The following is a 16977-nucleotide window of genomic DNA, read 5'->3' as shown; positions in this document are numbered from 1 at the left end:
AGGAGTGGCATGAACTCTTGTTGATTGTCCAGCAGGTGGCGGTAGTACTCAATATTCTGCCTGGGTTTGTGTTCACTAGCTAGCTAACGTTACATGTCAACAGAAGGAGACAGGAAGCTATTCGTCACTGGCTAACTAGTTGGCTTTGCTAACGTTACTGTTTGCTGACTGATGTACATTCTGAATTCGACATATAGTTGGAAATGTTACTTATGTAGCTAAGCACTTTTTTATTTTTCAGTCGGTCTTCAACACTCAGCCAGTTAGCTTACCCGAGTTGCCTAGCTAGCTAGCATTAGCTGGCTTGGTAAGTAGCTAGTTTGTTAATCGCCTTTACTACAAGCTACCATTTCTGTTACTGTGTGTACGTCGACAATTGATCATAACATGAATGTGTCAACGTGAATGTAGCCAGCTATTTCCACGAGCCAATGCAGTCCTATGTTATTGCCTCTTTCTTTCTGAATTGACTCTGGTGATTGTGGTTGTGCCTAGCTAGCTAATAATACGGACATTGTAAGCTAAATCACAACTTTGTGATTGTATTTGTAGGGCAGACATCAGCTGTAACAACTGTAAATACTTGTGACTTGTTGTTTGATACACATGTTGTTTGTTTATTGTGTTTTGACTGTTTTAGGATTCTTTTCACAATGTACTCGCAATTCTGCTTGTTTCTGCCAGTTGTACAATGTCTTGTTGAAGTAAAAAAATATATAGATATATTTCTCATCATACGAACATATGTTGTGCACCTGTCATTGCAGACGTACATAGGTATCTATAGTTGTAAACAGTCTGTGTTATCTGTTCCATGTTTGCAGATTGCAGCAGCATCAATCATGATGAGTCCGACCCAATGGGATCTGCCCCCGGAGCTGTGCTGCCGGCCCATGGCCTTTGTGGCCCTGACTGGGCTGGATGTAACTTATAACGCCATACATAGGGCAATATGGGATGCCTTCTGTGCCAACAGGAGGGCCGACAGGGTCCCCATCTCATTCAAGGTCCTTCCAGGAGACCATGAATACCCAAAGTGTAGGACCAAAGTAAGTGCTGCTTGATGAGGTTACCCACTTACATAATTTGTTCCCAAACACAAACATTTGGGGCGTATACACTAAAGCACAACAGTAGCAAAACTGTGTGCAATGGAAAACGTAAACAAGCGATCAGATAGTAGACGAGGCTACCTTCCCGTTTCAACCTGTATTCTTCAGTTTCATGCCTACAAGTGAATACGACCCTGTTGTTGTTTTCTCAGAGAACCTCCTATGAGTGGTACATCCCCAAAGGGATCTTGAAGACAGGCTGGATGAACAAGCACCTGAACCTGGTGCCTGCATTGCTGGTGCTGTTCTATGAGCTGGACTGGGATGATGCAGTTTGGAAGGAGAAGCAGTCTGAGTGTGCCACTAAAGTAGAGATAGTCAGGTACAGTAGTACTACTCCTCTTCACTGGTCATCAATGAAGGTCTATAGGTGGGTTTGTTGAGTTGAAGCAATGTATATCATGAATATGTCATGTCATTCACAGAACAAGCCTTCAAGGAAGAAACACCAAGGTTGCAGTTGTTTTAATTCAGAAGAAAACCCCTCTTCCTCCAGGTAATTGCATCTACAGTTATACAGATCATAGATGTTGATTGTACTTTTAGGTTTTATGATCAACATAGCCACAATATTACATCTGTAGGACTGACAACCATGTCAGTACTGTAGAGATTGTATTGTGTCATGCAATGTATGTTTAGGCTGCATACTTGGACTATGACTGAATTTGTGCTGCTGCTGTCTGCCAAGGTGAGGACCTGGTGGCTTCAGAGAGGGCTGCTTCCCTGTGCAATGCCTGTGACCTGTCTGGGAAGTCTCTCTTCGTCCTCCCTCACACTGATCACCTCGTGGGCTACATCATCAGGTAAGTAATTCCTCTTGGTGGGACCCGGGATCAGATCAAAGGCCCTGAGCAAAATTACCGATAGCCGTGTTGACACCATCATCTCTTAATATATGACATGTACAGTACCAGTGAAAAGTTTGGAAACTACTCATTCAAGGGTTTTTCATTAGTTTTACTATTTTCTACAATGTAGAATAATAGATCAAAAAAAGTGTTAAAAAAAAGTGTTAAACAAATAAAATAAAAGTAGCCACCCGTTGCCTTAATTACAGCTTTGCATTCATTTGGCATTCTCTCAACCAGCTTCACTTGGAATGCTTTTCCAACAGTCTTGAAGGAGTTCCCACATATGCTGAGCACTTGTTGGCCGCTTTTCCTTCACTCTGCGGTTCAACTCAACCCAAACCATCTCAATTGGGTTAAGGTTGGGCGATTGTTGAGGCCAGGTCATCTGATGCAGCAATCCATCACTCTCCTTCTTGGTCAAATAGCTCTTACACAGCCTGGAGGTGTGTTGGGTCATTGTCCTGTTGAAAGACATATGATAGTCCCACTAAGTGCAAACCAGATGGGATGGCTTATCGCTGTAGAATGCTGTGGTAGCCATGCTGGTTAAGTGTTCCTTGAATTCTAAATAAATCACAGTGTCACCATCGCACCTCCTCCTCCATGCTTCAGTGGGAATCACACAGGCAGAGATCATTCATTGACCTACTGTGTCTCACAAAGACACTGCGGTTATAACCAGAAATCTCAAATTTGGACTCATCAGACCAAAGGACATATTTCCACCAGTCTTATGTCCATTGTTTGTGTTTCTTGGCCCAAGCGAGTATCTTCTCATTATTGGTGTCCTTTAGTAGTGGTTTCTTGGCAGCAATTTGACCATGAAGGCCTGATTCACACAGTCTCCTCTGAACAGTTGATGTTGAGATGTCTGTTACTTGAACTCTGTGAAGCATTTATTTGGGCTGCAATCTTAGGTGCAGTTAATTGGCAATTTCTGAGGCTGGTAACTCTAATGAACTTATCATCTGCAGCAGAGGTAACTCTGGATCTTCTTTTCCTGTGGCGGTCCTCATGAGAGCCAGTTTCATCATAGTGCTTGATGGTTTTTGTGACTGCACTTGAAGAAACTTTTTCAAAGTTCTTGAAATTTTCCGCATTGACTGACCTTCATGTCTTCAAGTAATGATGGCCTGTCATTTCTCTTTGCTTATTTGAGCTGTTCTTGCAATAATATGGACTTGGTCTTTTACCAAATAGGGCTGTATACCAACCCTACCTTGTCACAACACAACTGATTGGCTCAAATGCATTAAGAAGGAAAGAAATTCTACAAATTAACTTTTAACAAGGCATACCTGTTAATTGAAATTGATTATAGGTGACTACCACATGAAGCTGGATGAGAGAATGCCAAGAGTGTGCAAAGCTGTCATCAAGGCAAAGGGTGGCTACTTTGAAGAATCTGAAATATAAAATATATTTTGATTTGTTTAACACTTTTTTGGTTACTACATGAGTCCATATGTATTATTTCATAGTTGTGATGTCTTCACTATTATTCTACAATGTAGAAAAAAGTCTAAATGAAGAAAAACCCTTGAATGAGTAGGCGTGTTGAAACATTTGACTGGTGTTGTATATTACCCTTATCACGAAGCCTCCCTAGTATATGTTATGTACTTATTTGCAGGCTGGAAAATGCGTTCTATGAGCATGCACAGACCTACTATTACACAGAGATTAGGAGGGTCAAATCCCACAAAGAGTTCCTCAACAAAACAACCCATCAGGTGAGACATGACAGAAATAATGTGTATGTTTTCCTGGTTCCCTATGATCTCCACCACCACTATGTTAATCAATGACTCCTCCAAGTCTCTATGTGTCATTTTTATTTTAATGACTTAATTTGCATCTAAGCTAATGCTGGTTATATCACTGCAATGTCATCAACTGGTGCATGTTGTTGCAGTTGCTGTTTGTGAGACACCAGTTTAAGATTGCATTCTTCAGTGAGCTCAAGCAAGACACACAGAATTCCCTAAAGTAAGTTCAACACAGCTCTACTGGCTTGTGTTGTGTGTGTGTGTGTATATATGATTGGTCTTACAATGCATCTCTCTAGTGCTGTCTGTCTGTCTGTCTGTCTGTCTGACACATCATTAGTACTGTTTCTGATGCAGGTACTACAGGACTGCCTACAGCCTTGTACATGAGCTGAGAACCCACGAGACCAACATGCTGGAGATAAAGACCATGGCTGGATTCATAAACTACAAGGTGCTTTTGGATCATAATGAACTGGAATGCAGACATTGCGCTCAAATCAAATCAAATTTTATTTGTCACATACACATGGTTAGCAGATGTTAATGCGAGTGTAGTGAAATGCTTGTGCTTCTAGTTCCGACAATGCAGTAATAACCAACGAGTAATCTAGCCAACATATAGACTGTGCTGTATACCCTGTTGAGTTACATGTGTAACAGAAAACCTCTTTTCAGATCTGTCGATTATGCTTCCAACACAACACACCTTTGGATGCCATTGCTCAGTTCAGGAAGCATATTGATCTGTGCAAGAAGAAGATTGGTAGTGCAGAGCTGGCATTTGAGCACACAGCATGGATGTCCAAACAGTAAGAAGTCAATACCCACTTCCCTACCATTCTTCCCTGATGCCATCCTTGATAATAACCCATCTTCACCCATTTCCTCACTCCCAGGTTCCAGTCTTTTGGTGACCTGTTTGATGAGGCGATCAAGCTGGGTCTGACGGCCATCCAGACTCAGAACCCTGGCTTCTACTACCAGCAGGCTGCCTACTACGCCCAGGAACGCAAGCAGCAAGCAACTCACCTGTGTGCCCATGAGGTACAGCAATGCATGTGTGACTCAGACAGCTGTCTTTCACAAGACTGCAGAAGCTTGAGAGAGGAAAAATGTATATAGAGCCACTATTGCTGCATTTCCAACTGAGACTTACCTCATACTGGTGTGCCTCAAGGGTTTTAAGTTAATGTCAGCGTTAATGTAATTGTGTGTCCATCAGGAGTGTGACACTAAAGACTTAGGGTGTGCAGAACCTCTGCATCATCAAGACAGTAGTTTTGTGAGAAGGTGTTAGAGTTCACAGTTAGCCATTGTTATGTAAATGACAGCGGAAAGTACCAGTGGCCTGGCTTTGTCCCCAAGTGAGAGCAGGGCCTCTGCAGCTCTGCAGTGAGACACTGGTGCTGGCCCATGTAGATGGAAACAGAAAAGTCTGAGCCTTTTGGGTAAAACAGTGGGGGAGATCTCAGATGGAAACTCAACATATGAGTATATAATGTGTAATGTATGGCATTGATATGGGCTAATATTTTTGTTGATGTCTGCATCGTAGATTCTTCATGCAGTGCAATCATTCTAGTTTACACACAGCACAACAATCGCATTAGAAGGCCTCTATGCCCCCTCATGGCATCCCCCCCCATGACCGTTATCACATGTTGACGGACCGTCACTGTATATCCCTTTCGCAGGCCAGTGTGAGCTACCCCACCCCAGACCACCTGGAGACTCCCAGCGGGGCTCTGGACTTCTATGGGCAGAGAGCCTGGAGACAGGGCCACCAGAGTGAGTATGCCCATCTCAACACTAATCTTTCAGCACTAAAAGTAGCTTTTACAGTGGGGCAAAAAAGTATTTAGTCAGCCACAAATTGTGCAAGTTCTCCCACTTAAGATGAGAGAGGCCTGTAATTTATAATCGGTACACTTCAACTATGACAGACAAAATTAGAAAAATAAATCCAGAAAATCACATTGTAGGATTTTTTATGAATTTATTTGCAAATTATGGTGGAAAATAAGTATTTGGTCAATAACAAAAGTTTATCTCAATACTTTGTTATATACCCTTTGTTGGCAATGACAGAGGTCAAACGTTTTCTGTAAGTCTTCACAAGGTTTTCACACACTGTTGTTGGTATTTTGGCCCATTCCTCCATGCAGATCTCCTCTAGAGCAGTGATGTTTTGGGGCTGTTGCTGGGCAATACGGACTTTCAACTCCCTCCAAAGATTTTCTATGGGGTTGAGATCTGGAGACTGGCTAGGCCACTCCAGGACCTTGAAATGCTTCTTACGAAGCCACTCCTTCGTTGCCCGGGCGGTGTGTTTGGGATCATTGTCATGCTGAAAGACCCAGCCACGTTTCATCTTCAATGCCCTTGCTGATGGAAGGAGGTTTTCACTCAAAATCTCACGATACATGGCTCCATTCATTCTTTCCTTTACACGGATCAGTCGTCCTGGTCCCTTTGCAGAAAAACAGCCCCAAAGCATGATGTTTCCACCCCCATGCTTCACAGTAGGTATGGTGTTCTTTGGATGCCCCAGATCGAGGGAGATTATCAGTGGTCTTGTATGTCTTCTATTTCCTAATAATTGCTCCCACAGTTGATTTCTTCAAACCAAGCTGCTTACATATTGCAGAGTCAGTCTTCCCAGCCTGGTGCAGGTCTACAATTTTGTTTCTGGTGTCCTTTGACAGCTCTTTGGTCTTGGCCATAGTGGAGTTTGGAGTGTGACTGTTTGAGGTTGTGGACAGGTGTCTTTTATACTGACAAACCAGTTCAAACAGGTGCCATTAATACAGGTAATGAGTGGAGGACAGAGGAGCCTCTTAAAGAAGAAGTTACAGGTCTGTGAGAGCCAGAAATCTTGCTTGTTTGTAGGTGACCAAATACTTATTTTCCACCATAATTTGCAAATTCATTAAAAATCCTACAATGTGATTTTCTGCATTTTTTTCCTCATTTTGTCTGTCATAGTTGAAGTGTACCTATGGTGAAAATTACAGGCCTCTCTCATCTTTTTAAGTGGGAGAACTTGCACAATTGGTGGCTGACTAAATACTTTTTTGCCCCACTGTATGTGTTTAGACTTGTGTGTACAGCTCAAATCAAATGTTATTTGTCACATGAGCCAAATACAACAGGTGTAGTAGACCTTACAGTGAAATGCTTCCTTACAAGCCCTTAACCAAACATGCAGTTTTAAGAAAAATACAGGCGTTTAAACCAAGAATGCTGTTTTGATCAGTCTCTCAGTTTCTAAATATTGATTGAAATGTCTTATTTTGTATTTGCAGGTATCGATCCCCCACACATGGAGAAGGAGAAAGGAGGGATCCTGGCGCTGCAAATGAAGGAGAAGGATGTTCCCCACTCCGTTAGTCCACATTCACTCACTCATTCAGCACGACACAGCCATTCTCATATTCTACTAACGCTGAAGCCTCTTTCAGTGCATGAAGGCTACATTGCTACACAGGGTTGGGCTTGCGCAGTCCATGAGTGTAGACCTATAGTAGGTTTATGGATAGCAAGCTCTCACCCTCATGGTAAATTGTGGAAGAAGGCCATGCCAGGTTTTCAGGTCAAAGGAGGTTCAGTTTTATGGTGTATGATGGTGAATAAAACCACTAAGCAGATCAAAAGTGAATTCTGGATTTGGATGATACTGCAACATTACAAACTGAAATGACCCAATTTGCTCCATGAACAGTGAGGATGGAATATTTATTAACAGCGTTACCATATTGCCAGGTCTGTTGTTCAGTGGACGTTCATTTGAAAGGCCAAAGTTTCTACTACGTAAACAGAAGGTTGTCTTGTGGCATCCTTCACTAGTGATGTAGAGCAGTATCTGGTAATATATGATTCACTTTTAGTAAGAATACCATGAGAACCGCACCGGAGTTTTCTGCAAAATACTGATTCTTCTTGGTTTAACTTGGTTTATTATGTTGTTCTGTTTGCTGTATTACAGGAGCTAATCATTGCTCTGCTCAGCAACGCTGTGGCTCAGTTCAAGAAATACAAGTGTCCTCGGATGAAGAGCCACCTGAGTGAGTTTTACCCTGAGCTGAAGGGGAACAGTGCATTTGGAGCATATTGTTACCATAAGCATCACTTTTGTGTGCGTCTACATGTACTTGTCAAAGTTTGTCTGTCTGTCTCCAGTGGTGCAGATGGGAGAGGAGTACAACCATGCCAAGGACTACACCAAAGCACTGAAGTAAGCCTGACTCAGCAGACACAGTGGGACAAAAGTCAAATGTGTTACTAAGTCAATTAGAGTATAATAACAAATCCCCACTGTCATTGGGCGCAAGCCTGACTTCCAGAAAATTACTGGACCAATTGCAACCATTGATGGCGACTAGATTATCGGCAACGGATCTCCTGTTATACCATAAACAGGCGCTAAAATCACTTGCACAGCTGATCTCAATTGCAACCAAATCGGCCATTGATTTACCTCTCCCTAAGTGAATCTCGGTGTTTACTCTTAGTCCTGTTTGCATCCAACGTTTGTCAAGAAATTTCTCCCTCTTTTGGCTATTATCATCGGAACTATTGAGTCCTGCAATTTGAGGAGACTAAGGGCAATTTGTCTATTTGACAATCATTCTGTACAATTGATATAAAGTATTTAATTTCCTTGTTTACCATGGCAAATCTACTATGGCAAGGAAGCTTACCCTACACATTTTATGAATGGAAAAAAATCATGGTGTAGGATACATTTATCGCTTCCAATTTATGTATACATTAATGTTTTTACTTGTCTTAAAAATATAGCTTATGGCCATTTCTTATCAAGAGGGGAAGGACGTATTTCTGAACTGTAGGCAACACATTTGAAACTAAATTATATATATTTTTTTAATCAAATTATATTGTATTCTAATAAAGCTATTTTAAAGTTGCACAAATGATATTATAATTGTTAAAGTAAGGTATTTTAAAGCATTATTTTAAAGCAACAGACATATAGCATACAGTTTTGTCTCTACGTCATTGTGAAAAGCTTGTTCATGGTTAAGCTGGTGAAGAGTGAAGAGTAACATTTCCTATGTTGTGTGGACGGCAGAGATTATTTCTGTGATGACACTGAATAGTGAACCTTTTATATGTTCCTACAGGACTACAGTAATGAGGCCAGTAGAGCTACTGTGGCGTATTAACTCGCTTTTATTTTGGCAGTCAAAGCTGAAATATTATAAATGTGATTAGATTGAATAATTAAACGTTTTGGATAAGATAATCATTGTGAAACTTACCTACCTATGTTGGTCTGTGTGTCTATATGCAGACTGCTGGACTATGTGATGTGTGACTACCGTACAGAGCGCTGGTGGAGCCTGCTCACCTCCATCCTCAGCACAGCACTACGGTGCTCCTACCTGATGGCCCACGTCAAGGACTACATCAGCTACTCCATGGAGCTGGTCGGACGAGGTACAGGATGGTATAGTACAGGACACTCTTCAGCTGCACCCATCTCTCCCCAGATTACATTTTCTGCTTCTATGGGCTACTTAGTCAGTTTAATATGTTGCTTAATTACAATGTTCAGTTTGTTTAGAGCCTGGCCATCACCTTATCAACAGCAGCAGAAGTCCATCGTCATTTACATTTTTCCTTAAGTTCCCTTTTGTCTATTTCTCCAGCTTCTACTCTACGGGAGGAGCAGAAATCCAGGATTGAGAAGAATCTCATCAAGGTCCTGATGGTGAGTTGAAGAAATGGCACCTGTCACATCACCCGATGTTCATGTGACTGTGTAGCCCCTGTTCTGTGGATGTTAACGCTGAGCCTGTGTCTGTGTTCATAGAACGAGGTCCCAGAGGCAGAGCCAGATTGTGACCAGGCCTCAGCCAAGGCTGCCCAGGCCCTGTGGAGCGACCGCATGTCTCTGGCTGGCAGCAATGAGTTCACCATCGAGGTGCAGGACTACGTACCCTTTGGTTAGTACACTTCTACAGTATACCTACCGAGATCATACAATTATGCATCAAGATCTTAAACGATACAAGAGAGATTCTGTGAACAGCTACCTAACATATACCACACATTTGTCTTTCCAGTCCAGTGCAAGGCCAAGTTCCTGTCCCCTAGTTTCCACGTGGATGACCCGGTCCAGCTGCATGTCTACCTGAGGGCTGACTGCCCTCACCCTGTCCGCTTCTCTAAACTGTGTGTCAGCCTCAGCAACCAGGTACAGGCCCACTACATAACTCTACTCCCCCACCACAATCCATGCAGGTACAACCACTCTCTGTTGACTCGGGCTCTCTGGTGGCTCTCTGTCCTTTTTCAGGAGTATAACCAGTTGTGTGTGGTAGAGGAGCCGTGTAAGTCTCAGGATATCCTAGAGGCCTCCAGTCAAGAGAACATGTGCCTGGTCCCTGGCAAGACACGCATATACAGCTTCAAGTTTGTGGCTAAAACTGAGGATGTGGGGAAGAAGATAGAGGTAAGGGAAAAAGTGTGTCACTCAGGGTGTCCTAAACTGTGCTGTACTGGCATAGCAGACACAGATTTAACATAACCAAGAGAGATGAAGAGCATCACCTTTTTACCTGTGATCTATCTTATGGATTTGTGCACACTGTGTGTTTAGCTTTGTGTGTTTAACTTTGTGTGTGTGTGTGTTAGATCACAGCGGTGGACCTGATGCTGGGCAGTGATAACGGCCGCTGCGTCTTCCTCAACTGGCGAGGCGGGGGAGGAGATGCTGCCTCGTCCCACGAAGCTCTGCTGGCGGCCAGGTCCTTTAAGAGCAGGGGGCGTGTCCCAGAGCAGCATGTGGAATGGGACACTGTGTCTATCCAGGCCAGCACCATGTGAGTCTCCATAGTGTTCAGTTTAATCACACTGTCACGTCACTGATTCCCAAGATCCATGTATGACATGCTTCACTGTCTGCACACCAAGGTAGACAGACATTTTCCATAATGCACTGCAACATTTCAAGTAACGGGAGCTGTGATGCTGTACCTTGCCATTGTGTGTATCGCATTGTTTACTAAATCTCTGGTTAAACTAACCAGTTAAAACGAAGGTAATTAGCTCACAGCATAGAGGAAAATGTCGCCCTCAGTTTTTTTTCATACTGTCATAAGTTCAAAACATAGTTGAGTTGGTAACAGACGGTGCGTCATCCTAATCTGACAATGTGTTTTGTTCTTCAGGATAATCTCTCGCATTCCCAAGATCTCTGTTCAGCTGAGTCATGAGCCCCCTGCTCTGAACAACGAGATGTACCGCATCACTGTCTCCATCCAGTCCAACGAGGAGACAGTGACCAAAGACGTCAAACTCACTGCCGGACTCAAACCAGGTAGGCAGCATTACACCAGAACTGTTTGACACAGCACAGGATCAAATCAAATTGTATTAGTCACATGCACCGAATACACAGGTGTAGACCTTACAGTGAAATGCTTACTTACGAGCCCCTAACCAATAATGCAGTTAAAAAAAATACAGATAAGAATAAGAGATAAAAGAAAAAAGTAATTCAAGAGCAGTAGTAAAATAACAATAGCAAAACTATGTACAGGGGGGTACTGATACAGAGTCAATTTGCAGTGGCACCGGTTATTTGAGGTAGTATGTAGATGTTGGTAGAGTTATTAAAGTGACTATGCATAGATGACAACAGAGAGTAGCAGTGATGTAAAGAGGGGGTGGGGGGCAATGCAAATAGTCTGGGTAGCCATTCTACTAGATGTTCAGGAGTCTTATGGCTTGGGGGTAGAAGTTGTTTAGAAGCCTCTTGGACGTAGACTTGGCGCTCCGGTACCAGGGTAGCAGAGAGGACAGTCTTTGACTAGGGTGGCTGGAGTCTTTGACAATTTTTAGGGCCTCCCTCTGACACCGCCTGGTATAGAGGTCCTGGATGGCAGGAAGCTTGGCCCCAGGGATGTACTGGGCCGTTCGCACTACCCTCTGTAGTGCCTTGGAGTCGGAGGCTGAGCAGTTGCCATACCAGGCAGTGATGCAACCAGGCAGGATGCTCTCGATGGTGCAGCTGTAGAACCTTTTGAGGATCTGAGGACAAATCTTTTCAGTCTCCTGAGGGGGAATAGGTTTTGTCATGCCCTCTTCATGACTGTCTTGGTGTGTTTAGACCATGTTAGTTTGTTGATGTGGACACCAAGGAACCTGAAGCTCTCAACCTGCTCCACTGCAGCCGAGTCGATGAGAATGGTGGTGTGCTCGGCCTCTTTTTCCTGTAGTTCACAACTACAGAACCAGAAACTGCTTGACACAGGATAGAACACTGGAAACAGACTTCTCAGAATGGAAATCTCAGTTTAAGGAATTCTATTTCTATGGACCTTACAGCATTGGGAAAACACTGACATACATTGGTTAGGTATCACAAGCTTTGATATTTGTCCCACCACCTTAAGGTCAGGATGCAAACCTCACACAGTCCACCCATGTGACCCTGAACGGTTTGGAGATGTGTGATGAATCCCATCCTGCACTGCTTCCAGACATTGCCATTGGAGACCTCCAGCCGGGAGAAAAGGTACATCCCCCACCCACACTCAGGCCTGCACAACCTCACTGTCCATCATGAAAAAAAGCATGGCCAATGGAGAATCTCCATTAATATAGCTTTTTGGGCCAGGACTAGGCTTCATCTGTGTCTGGGAAACCGGCCCCCCTTGTTTTGCTGAGATCTCTTGAGGGACATCAGCAGTGTGTTGTTTGTACTAATCGTTCTCTATTGAACAGGTTGAGAAGTGTCTGTATGTTCGCTGTGTCACCACTGGAGCCAGAATCTTCCTGTTCCATGTTGCCTATGCCTTGAGCACCAAGGTGGAGGGCAAAGACATCACCTGCAGGTGTCACAAAGTGAGTTTGTGCACTGAAACCTCACTCATTGCTAGTTTCAGTATTTGTGACTTGTGTCCATAAATATATATGAAATTAACTGTTTGTTGACCATAGCTTTCTTTTTTTTAGGATGAAACCGTTACCATAGAAACCGTTGTTCCATTTGAAGTTGCTGTGAAGTTTGTATCCACAAAGGTTTAACTTATTTTCCCTCTATTGATGTTGTTGGCATTGTTGTGCAAATGTAGTTTTGAGTGCAGTTTTGAGTGCTGTTTTAATGGAGTTTTGAGTGCTGTTTTAATGGTGTTTTGAGTGCTGTTTTAATGGTGTTTTGGGCGCAGTTTTAATGTGGTGTTGAATGCAGTTTTGAGTGCAGTTTTTTTGTTCAATGTTGGTAAGTCAGTGCTTGTCAGTGCAGCGACTTCAGTGATAATGGATTATGTTGTGTTTCAGTTTGAGCACCTGGATAGAGTGTATGTGGACATCCCCTTTCTGCTGATGACGGACATCCTGAGTGCATCCCCTTGGCCTCTCCACCTCGTGACCAGCCAGCTGCAGCTGGCCCCCACCATGGCTGCCATGGACCAGCCCCAGTCCCAGGTGGAGCAGGGTATGACACCACCATCTCTATGGTCGCGTCCCAGTTGGCACCCTATTCCCTCTGAAGTGCCCTATGGACCCTGGTCAAAAGTAGTGCACTATATAGGGAATTTGGGATGCACACTAAAGCTCCCTCTGACATAGCTCTGCAGGGGAAGCCTCAACATCTCCCATCTAAGACCATATATTCTAATGACCCCAGTCGGTGTAGTTTCAGTGTGTGTTAGTAGTTTGTAGCATAGAAACACACCCGAGTTCCTTGTAGCCTAACCTTCAGGTTTGGTTGTTGTTTTCCACCAGTGGTGCTTCAGACAGGGGAATGTGCCAGCGAGTGTTTCAGCCTTCAGTGTCCCCCTGTGCTCAACGGGACGAGCAGTGTGGCGTCTGGACAGTACCTCATCTCCTGGAAGAGGTGTGTCTGCTTGACTCCAGCCGGCCATTCTCCTGTTCTCTACTTTGACATTTCTCCTCCTGTCAAGCACAATGGGAAATTCACAAGGTCAAGACATTTTCTTTTCCTGAAGCTTTAACTCATTACATTTGTATTGCTATTTCAGGAAATCTTGGTGTGCAGATGCACCTGTCGTGACGACTGTTGCCACCCTCCCCCATGTGATGGTGGAGACCATTCCTCTATATGTTCATGCAGGTACAGCATGTCTTGATCTGAATGATGTATTATTTTCACAGTTGAGTCTAAAAATAACGAATATGTCTGTTTTCCAGTTTTTCTGTCCCATTCAGATGTACATAACAATGGTTCCCTGTGTTTGGTGGTTACAGAGCTGCCGTCGTTTGGAAGGGTGCGGGAGTCTATGCCAGTGAGGTACCACATCCAGAACCGGACGGGGCTGGTCCAGGATGTGGAGATGTCTGTGGAACCCAGTGATGCCTTCATGTTCTCTGGCCTCAAGCAGGTAGGTCTCTGCAACATGCCCCCCCCCCTTGGTAAACACATCAAAAAAACTGTAAAGTAGCACAAACATATTACTCACTGGCTTTAACTGCAACCGTCATTTGGTGTTTATTTCTGTGCAACTCAGCGACGAGTCCACTACGAGCCTGATACAATCTTGAGTACTATTGTGAGATTCCATACAGCCTGAGACAAAATGAGTACAGGACATTGCAATAGTTACAAGCAGACAACTCTCTACTACACTCCTTATTGTTGTCAGTTCAACATGCAAGCCCAGGGTACAACTTAACTGAGTGCCAGAGTTCGACTTGACACTGCTCTGTTTTGAGGCTGGAGTTTCCACCATTATTTGTATTCCAATTTAAACTGCTGCCTAACAACACATGTAGTAGAGAACTGATGGTTTTCATTCAGAATTAGACTAGAATAGACCATACCATTTGAGGACCCATGCGGTCTCTTGCTCTACATGCCCTTAGTGTCACGGTGTTTCCCCAGGTGCGTCTGAGGATCCTGCCTGGAGCGGAGCAGGAGATGTTGTATAACTTCTACCCTCTGATGGCAGGGTACCAGAACCTTCCCCAGCTCAACATCAGCCTGCTGCGCTTCCCTGCCGTGTCCGGACAGCTGCTTCGACGCTTCCTCCCCTCACGCATCTTTGTCAAGGTACACTTAGCTTAGAACCCAAATAAATCAAATGAGGGGACTTCTTGTCTATTCATTCTAATTCTATGTTAACAGCCACTAGGCTCTTTCTAACCACATGGCATATTCTGTAGATTCATCTCAGTGTTAGCTGCAGCGCTGTTAACTGACAATAATATTGAAACATATTTACATAGAATACAGTTGCAAAATTAACCAACTTAAACTCGAAATTCACCTTCCATCAACCAGTGAAGTGTTGATATAATTATGTTTGAGTAGACTGTGTAGTGCAAAATCAGTAAACTATCCTAATACTTATTTTTTAAAATATATTTCAGCCCCAGGGCCGACAAGCAGAAGATGCCTCCATTGCAGCGGCTTGAGATCCATAACAAGACCCCACCCCTAAGTGAATACTAGTTTACCTGAAACACATCTCTCACCTATTGGGCTCAACTGGAAAATGTTGTACCACAGATGCATTCACTTTTTGACCTCCTGTAAATCACGCTTTTAAAAGGATGCTTAACTACAATAGTTTACTTTATAATCTTGATTGATCCGTAACTGATTAATATTGTAGCTTGCTGATCTAAAACCTTAGGCTTTTGTTATCATGTCATGTAGCTGTTACACAGGGTGCGTTTGTAAATTCAGTCCGGCTATTTACTCCGATTTCAGAGCACTCGTCTTAGTGTGCCAGAGCGCAGAATAACTGATGGATTTCTGAACGAGCAACACACACTGAATATGATCAGTGTCAGTAAACGTAGACAAAAAGTGTAGTTAAATTGTTGCCAGCAGTAAGTTCGTCACCAACACTGGATAACATGAAAGCCTAACCAGCTCTGTTAGGGTGAGTAAAATAGTCAGTTAGGTGTTCTCTCATTTGTGTCTGGAAGTAGCTAGCAAGCTAGCCAACTTCAGCCAGTTAGCTTGGATGCTTGCCATTGTGAGGTCAGAACGCTCGGCTCGGCCCTACTCCTCAGCCAGAGCAGAGCATCCAGTGTGCACTCTGAACACTCTGAGAGCGAAACGCTCTGAATTTACGAATAGTGCGCACTCTGGCACTCCAGTGAATTTACTAACACACCCACAGTAATTGCCCTCACATTTTACTTGATCAATGATGCAGTTCCTCATTAGTCTTCAAACTAAAACATTTGGGTGAGTTATGATGTGTGTGTCACTGACTGTCAAATGTAATGAATACAGTATAACTAAGACGGCATAGAAATAAAGGTTTTTGTGAAGATTGTACAGCCTCTCAAATGCCTTGTTTTAACTTGAACTAACTAGAATGATGTGATGTCATCAGGCCTGCCCTTGAATTCAAAGTTCAGTGATGTTTCAGCATTTAGACAGGTTAAATCCAACTCTGCTGTGGGTGATCCTTTCTACTTTTCCTGAGAACAGTCAGGTAGCAGGTGATGGCTAGTGGTTCAAGTAGTATTTAACTGAGTTGGAGTCATTTCAGGAAATATACTGAAATTCCAGTTCTCTTAAATGCTTTTCAATGAGGAATTAGAATTTGTTATAATTTATAAATTGACTGGAATTTAAATGGAATTCACCCCAACCCTGGTATCTGATTTATGGGGAATGAGACTCATCATGGGATAAGTAAAAGATTTGCTTCCATCTGCCAATTTATTGGTGTGCCATTGGAAGTTCCCACCTTCAACAATGTTTGGAGTATTTGCTCAGTGGTAATGTGGAAGTAGGTATCACACATTGAGAAGAAGGGTTGCTTTATTGCAGGGATCGACAACAGGCAGCCAGTGGACGATGTAATTTGACACACAAAGTTTTCTGGGCAATTTTATTTTATATAGTACCAGTCAAAAGTTTGGACACCTCATTCCAGGATTTTTCTTTACAAATTTCTACACTGTAGAAATGTAGTGAACACATCAAAACTAACTACTATTTTAAAGTGTTAATCAAAATATATTATATAAGTAGCCACCCTTTGCCTTGACAGCTTTGCATATTTCCCTGATCTCTGGAAATGTCTGCATTATCATTCTCACGTTGTGCCTTTCCACAGTGGAATCTGGTGTGTGACGATGCATGGATTGCTCCTTTCACCATAACAATATTATTTTTGAGAGTGCTATCCGGATTTCTTATGTCTGGAATTATTTATTTTTTATTGAACCTTTATTGAACTAGGCAAGTCAGTTAAGAGCAAATTCTTATTTACAATGGCGGCC

The 16977-nt window shown here is 43.1% G+C and overlaps 1 protein-coding gene across 1 annotated transcript; it reads left to right on the top strand.

The window, feature by feature from the left end:
- The first annotated feature begins 48 nt into the window (after positions 1 to 48).
- Positions 49 to 16021, top strand: trappc11 (trafficking protein particle complex subunit 11). Its single transcript, XM_020502115.2, has 30 exons — positions 49 to 307; positions 825 to 1049; positions 1265 to 1434; positions 1538 to 1608; positions 1804 to 1918; positions 3600 to 3699; positions 3882 to 3955; positions 4093 to 4189; positions 4414 to 4547; positions 4635 to 4782; positions 5433 to 5526; positions 7044 to 7123; positions 7724 to 7802; positions 7918 to 7972; positions 9053 to 9198; positions 9411 to 9472; positions 9575 to 9707; positions 9828 to 9958; positions 10061 to 10216; positions 10399 to 10586; positions 10935 to 11083; positions 12162 to 12283; positions 12493 to 12612; positions 12724 to 12789; positions 13048 to 13204; positions 13495 to 13606; positions 13752 to 13843; positions 13978 to 14111; positions 14612 to 14779; positions 15100 to 16021. Exons 2-30 carry the CDS (start codon positions 843 to 845, stop codon positions 15142 to 15144), a joined length of 3405 nt encoding a protein of 1134 aa, XP_020357704.1. The 5' UTR covers positions 49 to 307; positions 825 to 842; the 3' UTR covers positions 15145 to 16021.
- Positions 16022 to 16977: the final 956 nt, after the last annotated feature.

This window comes from Oncorhynchus kisutch, linkage group LG15 (genome assembly GCF_002021735.2).
Source record: "Oncorhynchus kisutch isolate 150728-3 linkage group LG15, Okis_V2, whole genome shotgun sequence".
NCBI classification, from domain to species: Eukaryota; Metazoa; Chordata; class Actinopteri; order Salmoniformes; family Salmonidae; genus Oncorhynchus; species Oncorhynchus kisutch.
The sequence above is the reverse complement of the archived record's forward strand: the minus strand, read 5'-3'. Positions and strand labels throughout refer to the sequence as shown.

What these genes read in the sequence shown, in the direction of transcription:
- trappc11 (XM_020502115.2), top strand. Translation starts at nt 843, where the DNA reads ATGATGAGTCCGACCCAATGGGATCTGCCCCCGGAGCTGTGCTGCCGG. An exon ending in CTCGTGGGCTACATCATCAG is followed by an intron (nt 1,919 to 3,599) that starts GTAAGTAATTCC and finishes ACTTATTTGCAG; the next exon opens with GCTGGAAAATGCGTTCTATG. An exon ending in CCAGTCCCAGGTGGAGCAGG is followed by an intron (nt 13,205 to 13,494) that starts GTATGACACCAC and finishes GTTTTCCACCAG; the next exon opens with TGGTGCTTCAGACAGGGGAA.